Here is a 15,263-nt window from a genome sequence, read left to right as displayed (position 1 = left end):
TTGTGTTTTTGTTTCCTTCAGATGTATTCCCAGAAATAGAATTGCTGGATAATATGGTAGTTCTATTTTTAATTTTTTGAGAAACCTCCATAGTGTTTTCAACAGTGGCTGCACCAATTTACGGTCCTACCAACAGTGCACAAGGGTTCCATTTTTTCCATATCCTTCTCAGCATTTGTTATCTCTTGTCTTATGGAAGATAGCCATTCAACAAGCATGAGGTGATATCGCGTAATAGTTTTGATTTGCATTTCGCGAATAATTAGTGATATTGAGCCCCCTTTTGTGTACTTGTTGGCCATTTGTATATTTTGGGGAAGATGTCTATGCAGGTCCCTTGCCCTTTTTAAAATTAGATTATTTGGTGTTTTTGCTGTTGAATTGCCTGAGTTCTTTATATATTTTGGATGTTAACTCATTATCAGATATATGGTTTGCAAATTCAATGGACTGTTCTTGATGACATCTGCATATCTTCATAATTAACCAGGTAACATACAGGGATACTGTAGTGCAGTGCCATCTTGTGTTGCGATCTTTGGTGTCAGGCAGCCCCAGATTTGACTACTGGCTCTGAAACTTGCTGCCTTCTATCACTTCACTGCCCTAAATTATGTTGACTACCCTTGAAACAATAACTACTGTTTATTGAGGGCATATATTGGCCAGATACTATACTAGACACTTATGTGGGTATTACTTTAATCAATACAACTCAAAATAACCAACATTTTTTGAATCCCTTGTATGTATCAAACACATACTAATACAAAATATTTTCCATGCTTTATGTCATTTAATACATTAACCCAATAAAGTGTTGATACTATAGTTGTCATCCCCTCTTTACAGAAGAAGAAATTGAGACCAACAGAAGAATTTTTAAAAAATGATGAACTCAGTTTGCTGTCATAATTCTGGTTTTGTTTTGTATTCCTTCTTTATGTGTGGAATAAAAGACTATTTGTTTGATATGTTACCCAAGCTTGCTGCAAAGAGTAACTGCGACTTTAACTCAAAATCTTTTTTTGTTTGTCCTTTAGAAACTTTTAGGTTATGAATGCTAAGAGTGTCTCCAAGAGCCTGAGCAGGAAGTGTCAGGTGAAGATAGTAGATGTTTAAGAGGAAAGTGCTGGGCAGACATGTAACAGCATCAGCCCGTTCCAGACAAGTACAGCTTTAGAAATAGCAACTTTAGCCACAAACGAAACAGCAATATTTATATGTATTTATACAAAAAGAACAATTCTTTGTCATCAGTGACATTTTTGGAGTCCAACATTGATAAAAGTTTATGCTTTTAAAATATAATGTTGAACCAGAATTCTTTTTATGATGTTAATCACTATCCAAAGTGCCCAGATAGGAATTTTCTTTAGCAAAGTAAAAAAAAATAAAAAGTCACTAAGTCCATGAAGGGTTTGATTGTAGTAGCATTGCTTTGCTTAGGCAGCTGTGTTTCCATAGAACTTGTGTAGCATAAGCTTTTTCCCTTTTCCTTAATCAGCATGGAATTATTTTTCCTCTTTAAATATATAATATAATCAGTTTTTTCAGTATTGAATCACTTATAATTGGAATTGAATTATGTGTTAATCTAAAATTATAGACTAGCACCAACCTAGTAAAAGCAGATGTATGAAATATTTGTACATTCTGATTGAACAAACTGTTTCATAAACTGTAGAAATTAGCTGATTAATTTATAAGTAGACTTGATTCCTGAAAAATAATTTGTGGAGCACTGGGAACATTGTGATTCCTCTCTATTTCTCATTAGCATCATGTTTATTTTTGCATTTTCACCTTTCAGTCTTTTGACTTCACTGAATAATATCCTTGCCTTTGGTTTGGCTTTCCTTCACAACCCAGTTATTATACTTCAAGCTTGGTTTAAAATCAGTTTTTCTTCAAGCTGGGTTTAAGTCTCATTTCTCTCACAAAGCCTTCTCTATTTGATCCAAATTTTTTTTCCTTTTTTGAAATTCTATTGCTTTTCTCTTTAATGCAATTTAAATTGTCTTCTAGATTTTATACATTGGCTTTATTTTTTTCAGCTATTTTTATGGGTCTTACTTACTTTTCTTCCTTGGACGTTAGAGGTAGGCAATATTATTTCCTGTTTTATAGATGCAAAAACTAAGAGTAGACAAGCTATGGGATTTCTTCAAGATGAGACTTCAACCCAAATCTTCATTCCAAAATCTGCTTCTGTATACTAGGTATTATACTTTACCTGCTATTCCTACCACATGCGGAGCACATACAGGTATTATGAGTTGATTGGTTTAAATAGGTTGTTTCCCTTAAAACCCCCAATAACTGATATCTTTTTTGGTGAGTTATACAATTAATTAACTATTTAATTAATTAATTATAGAGTCTTTTATCATAACCAATGTTGAGTTCTTCAAAGGGGCAACATGTTCGATCCAGATTTGAAGTTAGAACTACTGAAATTTTTGTTACTCTTTCATCAGACAATGTCATTGGCTGTGCACCCTGTGTCAAATATGAATGCTAGTGCTGGATATGGACAAATGTTGATCGCGTTATTTTGTTAGTAACATTTGGTCTCTTCTTATTTATACAGGAGAAATTAAACAGATTCTAGAAAATGAACTTCAGATACCTGTGTCTAAAATGCTGTTAAAAGGCTGGAAGACTGGAGATGTGGAAGACAGTGTGAGTTTCTTAGCTGCCTAGAAATTAAATTAAGTTATTCAGTTGACTAACTGATGTATAAAAATTGGTTTTTATTAATGTTTTTACATATGACAGGAGTAGATTTGGTAATAATAACTTAGTTTCAGAAATCAGCAAACAAAGTTTTTCAAACCAAAGCATTTTTATGGTAAAACCATGTAAATGAAAATACTATGTGGCATGTTTTTCCTATTTCTAACTATTTTATATGAGTTAGTTTAGCACTCATTTTAGAGAGCACTTACTTTTTTCTCAAATCTTGTAGGGTATCAGTAATGCCCTGGAATAATAAATTTAATGAACAATTACTTATTGGCCTAAAGAAAGTCACACACAGTGTACACATGTATGCCAAGTATTGACTGCAGAACAAAGATAATGGAAAAATTTTAAATTTGGAAAATTTAAATAGTAAGAATATTTTTCTTTGTTTACTTGGTTAGTGGCAGGTACATAGAATGAATTATATTTTAAGAATTGTAAGAATTTTTAAAAAGTTTTAATTTTAAGGTAGTAGCTGCTATTCTCAAGTCTTAGGTATTAAATATTTCACACACTTTCTTTTTCTGACAGAGATAGTGGGGAGGGATTGAAAGAAATGAGTTAACTCTGAAGTTGTAGATGTTTGAGGTGGAAATATTATCAAATTTTTTCACACTAGTTACTGAGTCGATATTTCAGTATCCAGGCTTAAACTTAGAATCTTCAACTTAGGTTGAATTCTTCTTTGTCAATGGCTTTTGGTAGACATTGTACTTTTAAATACTTACATGTGGGTTCCCTTAATATATGGAGATGTTCTGAGTATTTCAAGATATTTATAGGAATTTCAGGTTGGCAAGATATTTATAAATTTAGGTACCAAGTTAGTGAAGTGCTATATTAAGTGTCAGCAAACTTTTTCTGTACAGTTAGGTAGTAAATATTTTAGGCTTTGTGGTCCATATTGTCTCTGTTGTAGCTAATGAATTCTGCTGTCATAGCGTGAAAGCAGCCATAGGCCATATGTGAAAGAGTGAGCATAAAACCTTTCTTAACCCACAGGCCATACAAAAACAGGCAGTGGGTTGGATCTGTCCCATAGGCCATCATTTGCTGACCGCTGTTGCTGTGCTGTATGGCTGTTCTAATTGAAGTGTGGATTAAAAGTGCTGATTTAGTAAATCAACAATTTGGCAGAAGTAAAACACCAAAATGCAGTAATTTACATAGCTATATCATTTATTCATTCATTCATTGAGAAACCTATGGATATGAATCATTCTTGCATGGCATTTTCAATAGTTTGTGAAGAGAAAGGCGGTCATTTTGAAAATGTACTTATCAACTATGTGTTCTAATATTTGAACATAGTCTGTATTGCCAATAGTATTTTCAGTTACTTATTTCTATGTCCTTTTTTCTCTAGGTGATTTCTGCTATTCCTACACCTTTAATTTTCTGATTGCTCCCAAATTTTTATTTCTAGGTTATACTTCTGTGAAAATTCCCATGTCCAAATTGGTAATTCACTTTTGTGCATACCTTACTGGTATCTTTTTTTTTTTTTTTTTTAATTGGGGAATACTGTGTTTCTCCAGGGCCCATCAGCTCCAAGTCACCCTTCAATCTAGTTGTGGAGGGCACAGCTCAGCTCCAAATCCAGTTGCTGTTTTCAATCCTTAGGTGCCCACCATCCCATGCGGGAACTGTCAACCTTGTTGAGAGCTCACGCTCTAACCAACTGAGCCAGCCAGCCACCTCTCCAGAAGCTCAGTGGCAGCTCGTTGTCTTCAATCTAGTTGTGGAAGGCGCAGCTCACTTGCCCATGTGGGACTGGAACCAACAACCCTGTTGTTCAGAGCCCGGGCTGTAACCAACTGAACCATCCGCTGTCCCCTTACTGGTATCTTTAACTTGACATGTTTAAAGCGGTGCTCTTGATTTTCTTTCACGTGCCATTTCTCTAACAGTCTTCCCCAACAAATGGCACCACTATGTAGCCCTTGCTAAATTAAACAATGTGGGTATCAGCCGTTTCTCAGTTAAATCATCACTGAATCCTTTGGTAAATCCTATAGATTCTGTCTCCAAAATATGTCTCAACCATGGGCACTTTTCAGTATTTTTATTGCACTTCCTAATCCAAGCCATTAATATCACTTGCTTGGACCGATGTAATAGCTTCATCATTGTTTTCTGAGCTTCCGTTCTTGGGTTTTTCCAGTGCATTCTCCCCACAGTAGCCAGAGTAATCTTTTAAAAACTAATGGAATTATATCACTCTTATGTTAAGACATATTATAGCTTTTTTTTTTTTTTTTTTTTGCACTTTCAGTAAAATTCAAGCTACTCACCATGGTTTAAAAGGCATTGTGTTATTTACCTTCTGTTCACCACTATAACCTCATCTTCAGCCTTTCTTACCCTCACTTTCCATATCTCCTTTGAATTCTTCTAATAGGTGCAAGCTCTTTACATCCTTACCTGACAGATGCTATTCAACTGCCTGGAATGCCTTACCTCCAACTCTTCGTATGGATGGCTCTTTTTCATCCTTCAAGTCTCAGTTTAAATGTTACTTTCTTGAACAGGCATTTGTAAAACATTTGGCTCCCATCCCATTATTCTCCATCACAGCACCATGAGTAGAGGGACCATATCTGTTTCTTTTACCATTGTGTATCCAATGCCTGGTATAATAAGGCATCAAATAAATGTTCATGGAATGAATGAATAAATGACTTAAAGAAAGTATCCATTTATTTAATCATGCCATATGTGGTTTGAGGGGGAAGATTTAGTGTAAAATCTTTGGACGATGGCATGGTAAAAGGACAATACTGACTTGATCAAGTGGTGAGACTAAGCATTGATCAATAATCTACAATGTAAAATAATGAAAGATAAAAAGGTACAAATAATCTTCCTATGTTTACATGAATGTGTTTGGTTTGTTTGCATGTTAATTCTATAGAGGTAACACAGATCAATTTCAAAAGAACTTACATATATTTGACATAAAGATTCAGAACTTTAAGTTCTCCTGGTAGATTCTGAAATTATAAGCAATTGCCTCCTACCGTGTTTTTTGGGGGGGTTTTGTTTTTGTTTGTTTTTTTTGTTTTTGTTTTTTCAAACCATGGGTCATAAACCATTAGTGTGTTCTGAAGTTGAGTGGGTTATAGCTAGATTTGGAAAGAAAAAAACACACAGGATCGAAGATGTCAGAGTGTATTGCAAATAGTAAGGTTATTTGTTTTTATTTAATACATAACTAATATGAGTCAAGAGTAAATCCTAATGCCCTTGGAGTATGACTATGCACTTCGTAAGACGGGCCCTCTCATGGAGGGGTCAAGAATGAGTTCCTCATGTTTTATGCTTGGGTAAGATCAGCCCTTCCCAGGTGTCCCTACTTCCATCTGCAGGGTTAAGAAATTCCTAGACATCACTCCACCTTACTTTCCAACACTTTCAACCTTGACATTATTATTTGCTTTGATTCAACCAGGACTAATTTCATTATGCCTTTTCCAACTGTTTATGCCAGTCCCTGCAAGGAGTCTAAGATTTCCATGTCTCCCTTCACTCAAATCTCCAGTCTCTGCACATCCCATGTCTTTCTCTATCCTTTTTCCTCTCCAACGCCTCAAAGCTTTTTGCCATGCCCTGTAGAACTAATTCATCGTTAGTGAAATTTCTTCTGTTGTCAACCTCTTCCCTGCACATTTTCTTCACCATCTTCCTCTGACTGAAATCTATCTTCCTGAGGACATTGTTTCTCTGTAGCTTTCTCAGTGTTAATTGCTCTTCTCTGGCAACTATCATATCACTGGACTAACTGGTAATATATACAGTAATCCCCCCTTACGCATGGCTTCGCCTTCTGTGGCTTCAGTTACCCATGGTCAACTGTGGTCTAAAAATATTAAATGGAAAAGTCCAGAAATAAATAATTCATAAGTTTTAAAGTTCACGCCATTCAGAGAAGTCTGATGAAATCTCTCACTTCTTATCCTGTCCCGCCCAGGACATGAGTCATCCCTTTGTCCAGTTTATCCACACTGTATGTACAGTACAATAATATATTTTGAGAGACAGAGAGAGACCATATTCACATAACTTCTATTACAGTATATTGTTATAATTGTTCTATTTTGTTATTAGTTATTAATTTCTTACTGTGCCTAATTTATAAATTAAACTTCATCCTAGGTATGTGTGTACAGAAAAAACATAGTACATGTAGAGTTCAGTACTGTCCATAGTTTCAGGCATCCCCTTGGGGTCGTGGAATGTATCCTCCACAGATAAAGGGACTACTGTATGTCCTCATTGTTCCTAATTTCCACTTCTAGACGTTATTACCTACCCTCTAAAATCCTTCAGCTTTGAATTTCATGTCAGAAATTATATCACCTGCTTATTGAAGTCATCTCCCCTCATTTCCTGATGGTTTTTAGTTGCTGGTTTATAATTACTATCTGCCTTAATTCTTAGTAATTTGAATCTTTTTAAATCATTCTTCCAACACCTTGGTTTCTTAGTTTCTTGAACTTCTTTCCTACAAAGACTTGTTTCTTCATCCTGTCAGCCATATTTTCCCATGTTCTTATCATTTAATTACAACAATTCTCAAATCTTAATTTCTTTTTTTAATTAAAGTTTATTGGGGTGACAGTTGTTAGCATAGTTACATAGTTTTCAGGTGTATAGTTCTGTAATACATCATCTATATCTCACATTATGTGTTCACCATCCAGAGTCAGTTCTCCTTCCATCACCATATATTTGACCCCATTTAACCTCTTTCAGAAGCCCCTTTCCCCCTTACCCTCTGATAACACCTAAACTGTTGTCTATGTCTATGAGTTTTTGTTTCTTCATTTGTTTGTCTTGTTCTTTTGTTGTTTTCAGTTTTATATACCACATATCAGTGAAAAAAATCTGAATTTCAAGCTTTCGTTTCCTTCTCAATCATCTCTCATCTTTCTAGCTCACTTCTGTTAGTATCCTAACTCCAACAAATCCTTCAGCCTCATTCATACCTCCAATCCATTGTTTCTACCATCTTTTCATGATTACCTCTTTCATGTCCTCTCTTCCTTCCTTACAGTAGGTTAAACCTCATGCTCAGCCTTATAATCATTTTCTTGCATATAGCCTCAATTCTTGCTGCATGGATCTATCTTGACAAAAATCCTTACCTTGATAAATCCAACTCTGTCTGTCCTATGCTTTACGGCTAAATGTGGCTGGAGAAAAACAAAATCATGGGTGTATCTTTACATTTTTGACCATGATCTTCAAAAGGCCCTTAATGTTGCTAGGCGATCATAGTATGTTTACCTGGTTTATCCACTTTCTCCTAAATGTCTATTTTATACTTATTCTCTCCTCAGACCTTTAAAACACCTGTCCCCCATTCTCACTCTCAGCTGATGACTTTGCTTTCTATTTTGTTTCACTGACAAAATAAAAGGCAATCACAGAAAAATTTCCACAAGCTCCTAACTTAGTCTCTGTTTACTTACCTGCACCTTACACACATACTATTCTTTTTCTCCTGTTATTGTACATGGCCTGTCCAAACTCCTATCTAAGACCAAATCTCCATGTTTGCTTTGGATTTCATTCTGTATCCTCTCTGGCCTATTCAGGACTTCACTCTTCTCTGTCTTTCCTGCATTATCAATATTTTCCTCTAGTAGAGCGTTACCATTAATATTCAAACATGATGTTATTCTTCCATTTTTTTCTTGATCCTATTTCCTCTTCCAGAAATTGCTTCATTTCTTTAGTCCCCTTGATAACAAAACTCTTCCTAAAGTGTTGTCTATATTTGTTGTCTAATTCCTTTCCTCCCTTTTCTCTTTAGCCCAGTCTAAGCTAATGCTCTGCTTGTGCTCTGGCCAAAGTCACCGGTGACCACATTATTGTCTTACCTGGTGTCATGGCTTTTAAGTATCATCTGTACACTATCAATTTCATATCTCTAATTTGTATCTCTACTCAGACATGTTTCCTGAATTCCTGGTTTATATGTCCACTGCTTACTTATCTTCTTGACTGAATGTCTAATTACATTTCAAACTTATGTGTCCAAAATGGAAGTCTTCATCTGCAGTCTTCCCCATGTCAATTGGTGACAACTTCTCGCTTCCAGTTGTTCATTCTAAAATCTTTTAGTTCATTATTGACTCTTTTCTGTCATAACATATATCCCATTTGTCAGGAAATCCTTTTGGTGCTATCTTACAAATATATCCAGAATTCAACTATGGTGAATTGGTACTACTTCTGCCACCAGCACACCGGTGTAAGCCCTCGTCAGCCTTATCTTAGTATATTTCTTTAGCCTGCTCTGTGCTTCTGCCCTGCTCTGTCAACACCTTCCCATCCATTTTCAACACACAACTGACAAAGTGATCCTTTTTTGAATTCAGTCATGTCACTCCTGTAGCTTCCCATCTCATTCAGAGTAAAAGTCAAAGCCCTTACGTTAGCCTAAATGGCTCTGCACATTTCCTGCCCCTGCCATTACTGTTACTTCTCTGACCTATCTCCTGCTTGTGCTTATTTGGCTTCAGTTATGTTGGACTCCTTGTTTTTTGTTAAGCATTTTGCACTGACTGTTCCCTTTGCCTGAAATATTCTTTTTCTATATGGTATTTTACATATGGTTCTCATGGTATTTTCTCAGCACCTTCTAATCTTTGCTCAAATGTCACATTCTCCAGGTGAGAACCACCCTGATAATTCAGTTTAAAATTACGTAACTCCCCAACCTCATTTCCTTTAACCCTCCTTCCTTGCTTTTTTTTTTTTTTACTCAAAAAATTATCACTTTCTAATACTCAAATATATAGGTTACTTATTCCTACTACAGTGTAGGCTCCATGAGATCAGGGTTTTTAGACTATCCTGTCCACTGCTATATCCTCAATGTTTAGAATAGTTCTGGCACAGAGTAGGTGGCTTAGTAAATATCTGTTGAATAAATATGTGTCCTGTGTTATGATGTAAAGATGTAAAAGTGTGTTTCTTGATGTGTATTGCTGTAAAAAAAAGTTTGAAGTATATTAGCAAGTATTTACTATCAAGTTGGGAGTTTGAAAAATATGTAGAAGTTTTATGGCAAAGAAATTGAATGAAATTTTGTATGGTTATGAAGATAATAGAGCAGATGTAACCCAAGAGTAGTTCATTCACCCCAGACAAAGTGCTTTAACAACAACAACAAATTCTCTGGATTAAGAGTAAAGTGACCTAAATGACCTAAATATCACTTGTTAGAAACCTCATCCAAGTCACTTCACCTCTCAGGCTGCCGCTCCTCATCTATAAAATCATTGGGTTGAGGTATTCTCTATGATCTTTTCTAGGTCTAATGATCTCTGAAAAACTACATTTCTAATTTTTGCTATAATGATCCTGGAATGAAGTGCATATTAGTTGCAAGGACATACTTTTTCAATGAAGATATTAATGAGTCTTACTAACTGTGTTCTTATGTATTTGTATCTCTTCATGAGCTAAAGAATTTGTATTTTAACATTCATATTTATGATAATTTATGATACATATGGAGAAACAAAGTTATTTGGATTCAAAATTCTGCATTACCCTATTTAGGAAATTGTCAAAAGATAAAAAGTTAAACTATAATATTGAGAATTTTTTAAGAACTATAGAAAAAAATTAATGCACAATCAACAGTCATTTTTTGTTTGTTTTTATTTCTTTTTCAGATGGTCTTAAAATCGCTACATCTGCCAAAAAACAACAGTCTTTATGTTCTTACACCAGACTTGCCACCTCCTTCATCATCTAGTCATTCTGGGTAAGGTGTTTACTTTTTCCGTGACTCTGAAATGAAAATTTTGATTGTTAATAACATTGCTTTAAGCTATATATAAATACCAAAATCAAATCAAATCAAAATCTTGTTGAACCTTTAACTTACCAACAGCTGTTAATTATACAAATTTTCAAATTATTTAGTTTGGATAGTTTATTTGTTTGATTTTGATTTTAGTGGTTTAATCATTTTTTCCAAAGAAAATCTTTAGCTAAGCTCCATTATGTAAAAAAGAGTCAAAATTGGCACTGTTTGTTGGGGAAGGACTAGACCTGGAGAGAAGAGAATGAGTAAATGGACTCCAGCCTCTCCCCTGGCTAAAGAAGGACACACCTTTGAGGAAAATACATGGGCTTTGCAGAATAGTTTGAAAACCAAATATAATGTATTTTACATTGCTGATATTATTTTCTCCAAAAAATACTGTGTTCTGTTTTTTTAAAAAAAGTGCTAGAAGACAACTGAGGCCAGATGACTGACTATTTATTTATTTATTTATTTATTTACCAAAAACTGTGTGAAAATATCAGATATAGAGTTAATTCTTTTTTATGAAAAACTTTTCCCATTTCCCCACTCCCTTCCCCTTTGGCAGTCGTCAGCCTTTTCTCTATATCTGTAAGTTTGTTTCTATTTTGTTTCATTTATTCATTTGTTTTGTTATTTTAGATTCCATATGTAAGTAAAATCATATAATATTTGTCTTCCTCTGTTCAACTTATTTTACTTAGCATATAATATGCTCCAGGTTTACCCATGTTATCAGAGATGGCAAGATTTCATTCTTTTTTATTGCTAAATGATATTCCAGTTGTATATCCTCGTTTTATTTGTCATAGGTTAATTAATTATATAAGCAAGAAGTTATTTCTGGGCTCTCTATTCCATTGATCTATGTATCTGTCTTTAGTCAGTACCATACTGTTTTGATTATTGTAGCTTTTTTGTATAGTTTTATATCAAGGAGCGTAATATCTCCTACTTTGTTCTTTCTCAAAATTTCTTTGGCTATTCAAGATCTTTTGTGGTTCCATATAAATTTTAGGAGTAGTTGTTCTAGTTCTGTGAAAAATGCCATTGGTATTTTGAAAGACATTGCATATAGATTGCTTTCGATAGTAGGGAATTTTTAACAATATTAATCCTTCCAGTTCATGAGCAAGGTATATCTTTCCATCTATTTGTATCTTTTTCAATCTTTTTCTTCAGTGTCCTATAGTTTTAAGAGTACAGGTCTTTTACCTCTTTCATTAAATTATTCCTAAGTATTTTATACTTTTTGATGTAATTGTAAACAGGATCATTTTCTTAATTGTCCTGCTCGTTTGTTACTGGTATATAGAAACACAGCCGATTTCTATATATTGATTCTGTATCCTGCAACTTTACTGCATTCATTTATTAGTTCTCATAGTTTTTTGGTGAAGTATTTAGGGTTTTCTATATATAATATCATGTCATATGCAGATAATGAGAATTTTACTTTTTCTTCCTTGATTTTTTTTCCACATTAGACAGATAATGTGCCAACATTGTGCCAAGACTTGAGGGAGGCACATGTCACACAGAGTGTGAACACCCAATCATGACACTTGTGAACTACAAAAGAATCGTCTTTTACAATTTGGATGCCTTTTATTTCTCTTTCTTGACTGATTGCTGTGGCTAGAACTTCCAATAGTATGTTGACTAGAAGTGGTGATTAGGGTTTCCAGGTGGGAATTCCCTCCAGTTCTCAGAAATTTTTTTCACTTTCCCATTCCTGAATCCCGAGATATAAACTGTTTTCTGTTCTCCACGATGAATTGTTTCCACAAAGTGATGGCCGATACTGCCAGTCACCTGGGTTCTAGGAGACGATTTTTTCTGATTTCCCAACCACTTTTCTCGGGATTCGGGAAGGGGAAAACAAAAAAAATTCCTGAGAACGGGCAGGAATTCCTGCCTGGAAACCCTAGTGGTGATAGTGGGCAACTTTGTCTTGTCCTGATCTTAGAGGAAAAGCTTTTAGCTTTTCACCATAAATATATTAGCTGTGGGTTTGTCATATATAGTCTTTATTGTGTTGAGATATGTTCCTCTTATACTGATTTTGTTGAGAGTTTTTAATCATAAAAAGATGTTGAATTTTATCAAGGGATTTTTCTGCATCTATAGAAATGATCATATGATTTCTGTCCTTTATTTTGTTAATGTGATGTATCACTGGCTTGATTTATTTGTGGATATTGAACCATCCTTTTATGCTGGAGATGAATCTCACTTGGTCATGGCGTAGAATCCTTTTAATGTAGTGTTTAATTGGTTTGTTAGTTTTCTTGAAAATTTTTGCATTTATGTCCATCAAGGATATTGGTCTGTAGTTTTCTTAGGAATAAAGTTTTTATTAAGATTTTTTCTCTATTTGGAATAGAGGGTCTCATTGTTTCTTCAGTTTTCATAATGAAATCAGTACATTTATAGAATGAGCACATTATTTTAATATTTAATTGTATATTATGGTATTATTGCTAGATAAAGCAAACTAGTCTAAAGTGAATGGTATGCTAGTGACAGAGTAAAATTTTTTGTCAGTACAGTATCATTCCAGAACTATGTTTAAGTTGTTTTTAGAGTTTTATCACTTTTATACACGTTTTCCTCTTTTTAAATACAGCTTGATGATTTTGTGTGGTAGAGAGCCCTGTGCCCCTAAACTTTGAGTATTGCCAAACCCTTTACCCACCACTACCAAATATCTTTGCTATTTATGTAGTGGAAGGGAAAAACTCATGGTTTTATCTACTGCACTATTCACAGGACACTTCTGGCCACCAAATGTGTGGGTATTTTTTTTTGCGCACCAGCCTATTCTTCAACAACCACTGAATGTTCTGCAATTTAAATAAATTGTGATAGTATCTACCCAGAGGTGGCATCAGATCCCACAGGTCATGGCCCCCATGTCAGACAGCAGTTGCAAGTGTAGGTTGTCACCTGTGCTTCTGACCAACAGGCTATATAATTGGAGGTTCCCACAACCTCCTTCTTGGGTTTGATAATTTGCTGGAACTTCCTGAGTTCTGGCTTGTAGAACTAAGGAAATCGCTCTACTTACTATTACTGACTTATTACAAAGCATATTTTAAAGGACGTAAGTAAACAGCCAGATGAAGAGATACAGAGGATGAGATCTGGAAGGATCCTGAATGCATGAGCTACTTTCCCTATAAAGTTTGGGGTATGCCACACTCCTAGGACATGGATGAATTCTTCTTTACCAATCTGGAAGCTCTCCAAAACCCTTCAGCTGGGGTTTTTTATGGAGGATTCATTACATAGGCATGGTTGACTAAGTCTTTAGCTTATTAGTGATTAACTCAACCTCTAGCCCCTCTTCTCTCCCCAGAGGTGGGGAAGAAGGGGTGTAGGTGGCTGAAAGTTTCAACTCTCTAATCACAAGGTTGGTTCCCCTTTTAATCAGTCTCCATCCTGAGGGGTTTCCAAAAGTGGCCTCATTAACAAACTGTGTGATTGAAAGGGGCTTTTTATGATTAACTAAAGACTACTTGCTCCTTTCAGCTTTATCTGTCGTATCACTTAAGAAATTCCAGGGGTTTCAAGAGCTCTGTGTGGGGAACAAGACCAAATATATATTTCTTATTATAGGTGATACCATCACAGGTTATAATCTATTATTCTCCAGTAGCATGATTAAATGGAGTCACCAAAAACGTTTTCCTGGGCTAATGGAAATGTTCTTCGTTGCCATGTGGCTGACCTTAGGTTGATTGCCAACTGCTCAGTCATCAGGCAAACAGGGGCCTACGTGCTTCTGAAATGCAGTGTTTAATGGAGAATGAGTCTTCAAATAGTGTTCAAGTAGTCTTACCTAGTTGGCTTTATCAATTTTACCAACTTATAATAATGCTGTTTTCTGTGTTGGGACAATAAGAAAGACAGAAAAATTCAAAGCCAAACAAAAAACATAAAGCACAGACTAGCTGGATGGTGGGAGGAGGGGCATGTAGAGACTCCTATTAATAAAAAAATCACATTAATGAATGTTTTATTAAAATCTAACTAAAAAACCAAGGTGTATTTCTTTTAGTGCGTTAATCTAATTCATCTTTCTGTAAAACTAGAGATTGTTTTTCTTTTTTTATGTATGTGATACATATCTGAAATTCTGATTTCATGGGAGACAATTAAAAAAAAGCAAAATTCATGCAGAACCTTCAAGGCTATTGGAAATAATTATTTTTAACTTGTGATTTTCATTTTGTGCTTCACCAAATAAAAATATTTTTTGACAACTATACACTGGAGTTGAAAAACAATTTCCTAGTGAGTTATATAGCACATCATATTATCAAATATGGTAGACATAAGATTGCTCTGTGCTAAACTTCATAATGAATCAAATTGATTTATTTTCCAGAATTTTGTTATAATTGGTGAATTCATAGAAAGATTATTTGTAACTTGTAATCTAATTTATAATCTAAAAAGGAGAAAATAAAAGGTAATTCTGATTTTTAGTGTTACATATGAGAACTGACAAATGAATAAAAAACTCTGAAACTGGTAGAGGAAAATAGGAAAGTTTATGTTCATATTATCCCCAGCCCTTTCTTTTTGTTTCTTCTTTTTTTTTAACTTGTAAATATTTTTTTTAAAATTAAAGTTTATTGGGTTTCAAGTGTACAATTCTGTAATACATCATCTCTATATC

General features: G+C 34.6%; 1 protein-coding gene and 1 non-coding gene across 3 annotated transcripts in view; one reads left to right on the top strand and one right to left on the bottom strand.

Moving 5' to 3' along the window:
- FAF1 (Fas associated factor 1) overlaps window positions 1–15,263 on the top strand; it is a 394,833-nt gene that overhangs the window by 134,979 nt on the left and 244,591 nt on the right. For both annotated transcript variants that reach the window (XM_074334706.2, XM_074334705.2), the window contains 2 exons: window positions 2,594–2,685; window positions 10,440–10,531. In XM_074334706.2, coding sequence (XP_074190807.1) covers window positions 2,594–2,685; window positions 10,440–10,531 — 184 coding nt within the window. The remainder of the gene's footprint in view (window positions 1–2,593; window positions 2,686–10,439; window positions 10,532–15,263) is intronic.
- On the bottom strand, window positions 12,058–12,160 carry LOC141572599 (small nucleolar RNA U13). The gene has a single exon (XR_012497920.2). It is a non-coding gene; the product is annotated as a small nucleolar RNA U13 (small nucleolar RNA).

Source organism: Rhinolophus sinicus, chromosome 14 (assembly GCF_057876585.1).
Source record: "Rhinolophus sinicus isolate RSI-liver-muscle chromosome 14, RSI-T2T, whole genome shotgun sequence".
In the NCBI taxonomy this organism is placed as follows: Eukaryota; Metazoa; Chordata; class Mammalia; order Chiroptera; family Rhinolophidae; genus Rhinolophus; species Rhinolophus sinicus.
The sequence above is the reverse complement of the archived record's forward strand: the minus strand, read 5'-3'. Positions and strand labels throughout refer to the sequence as shown.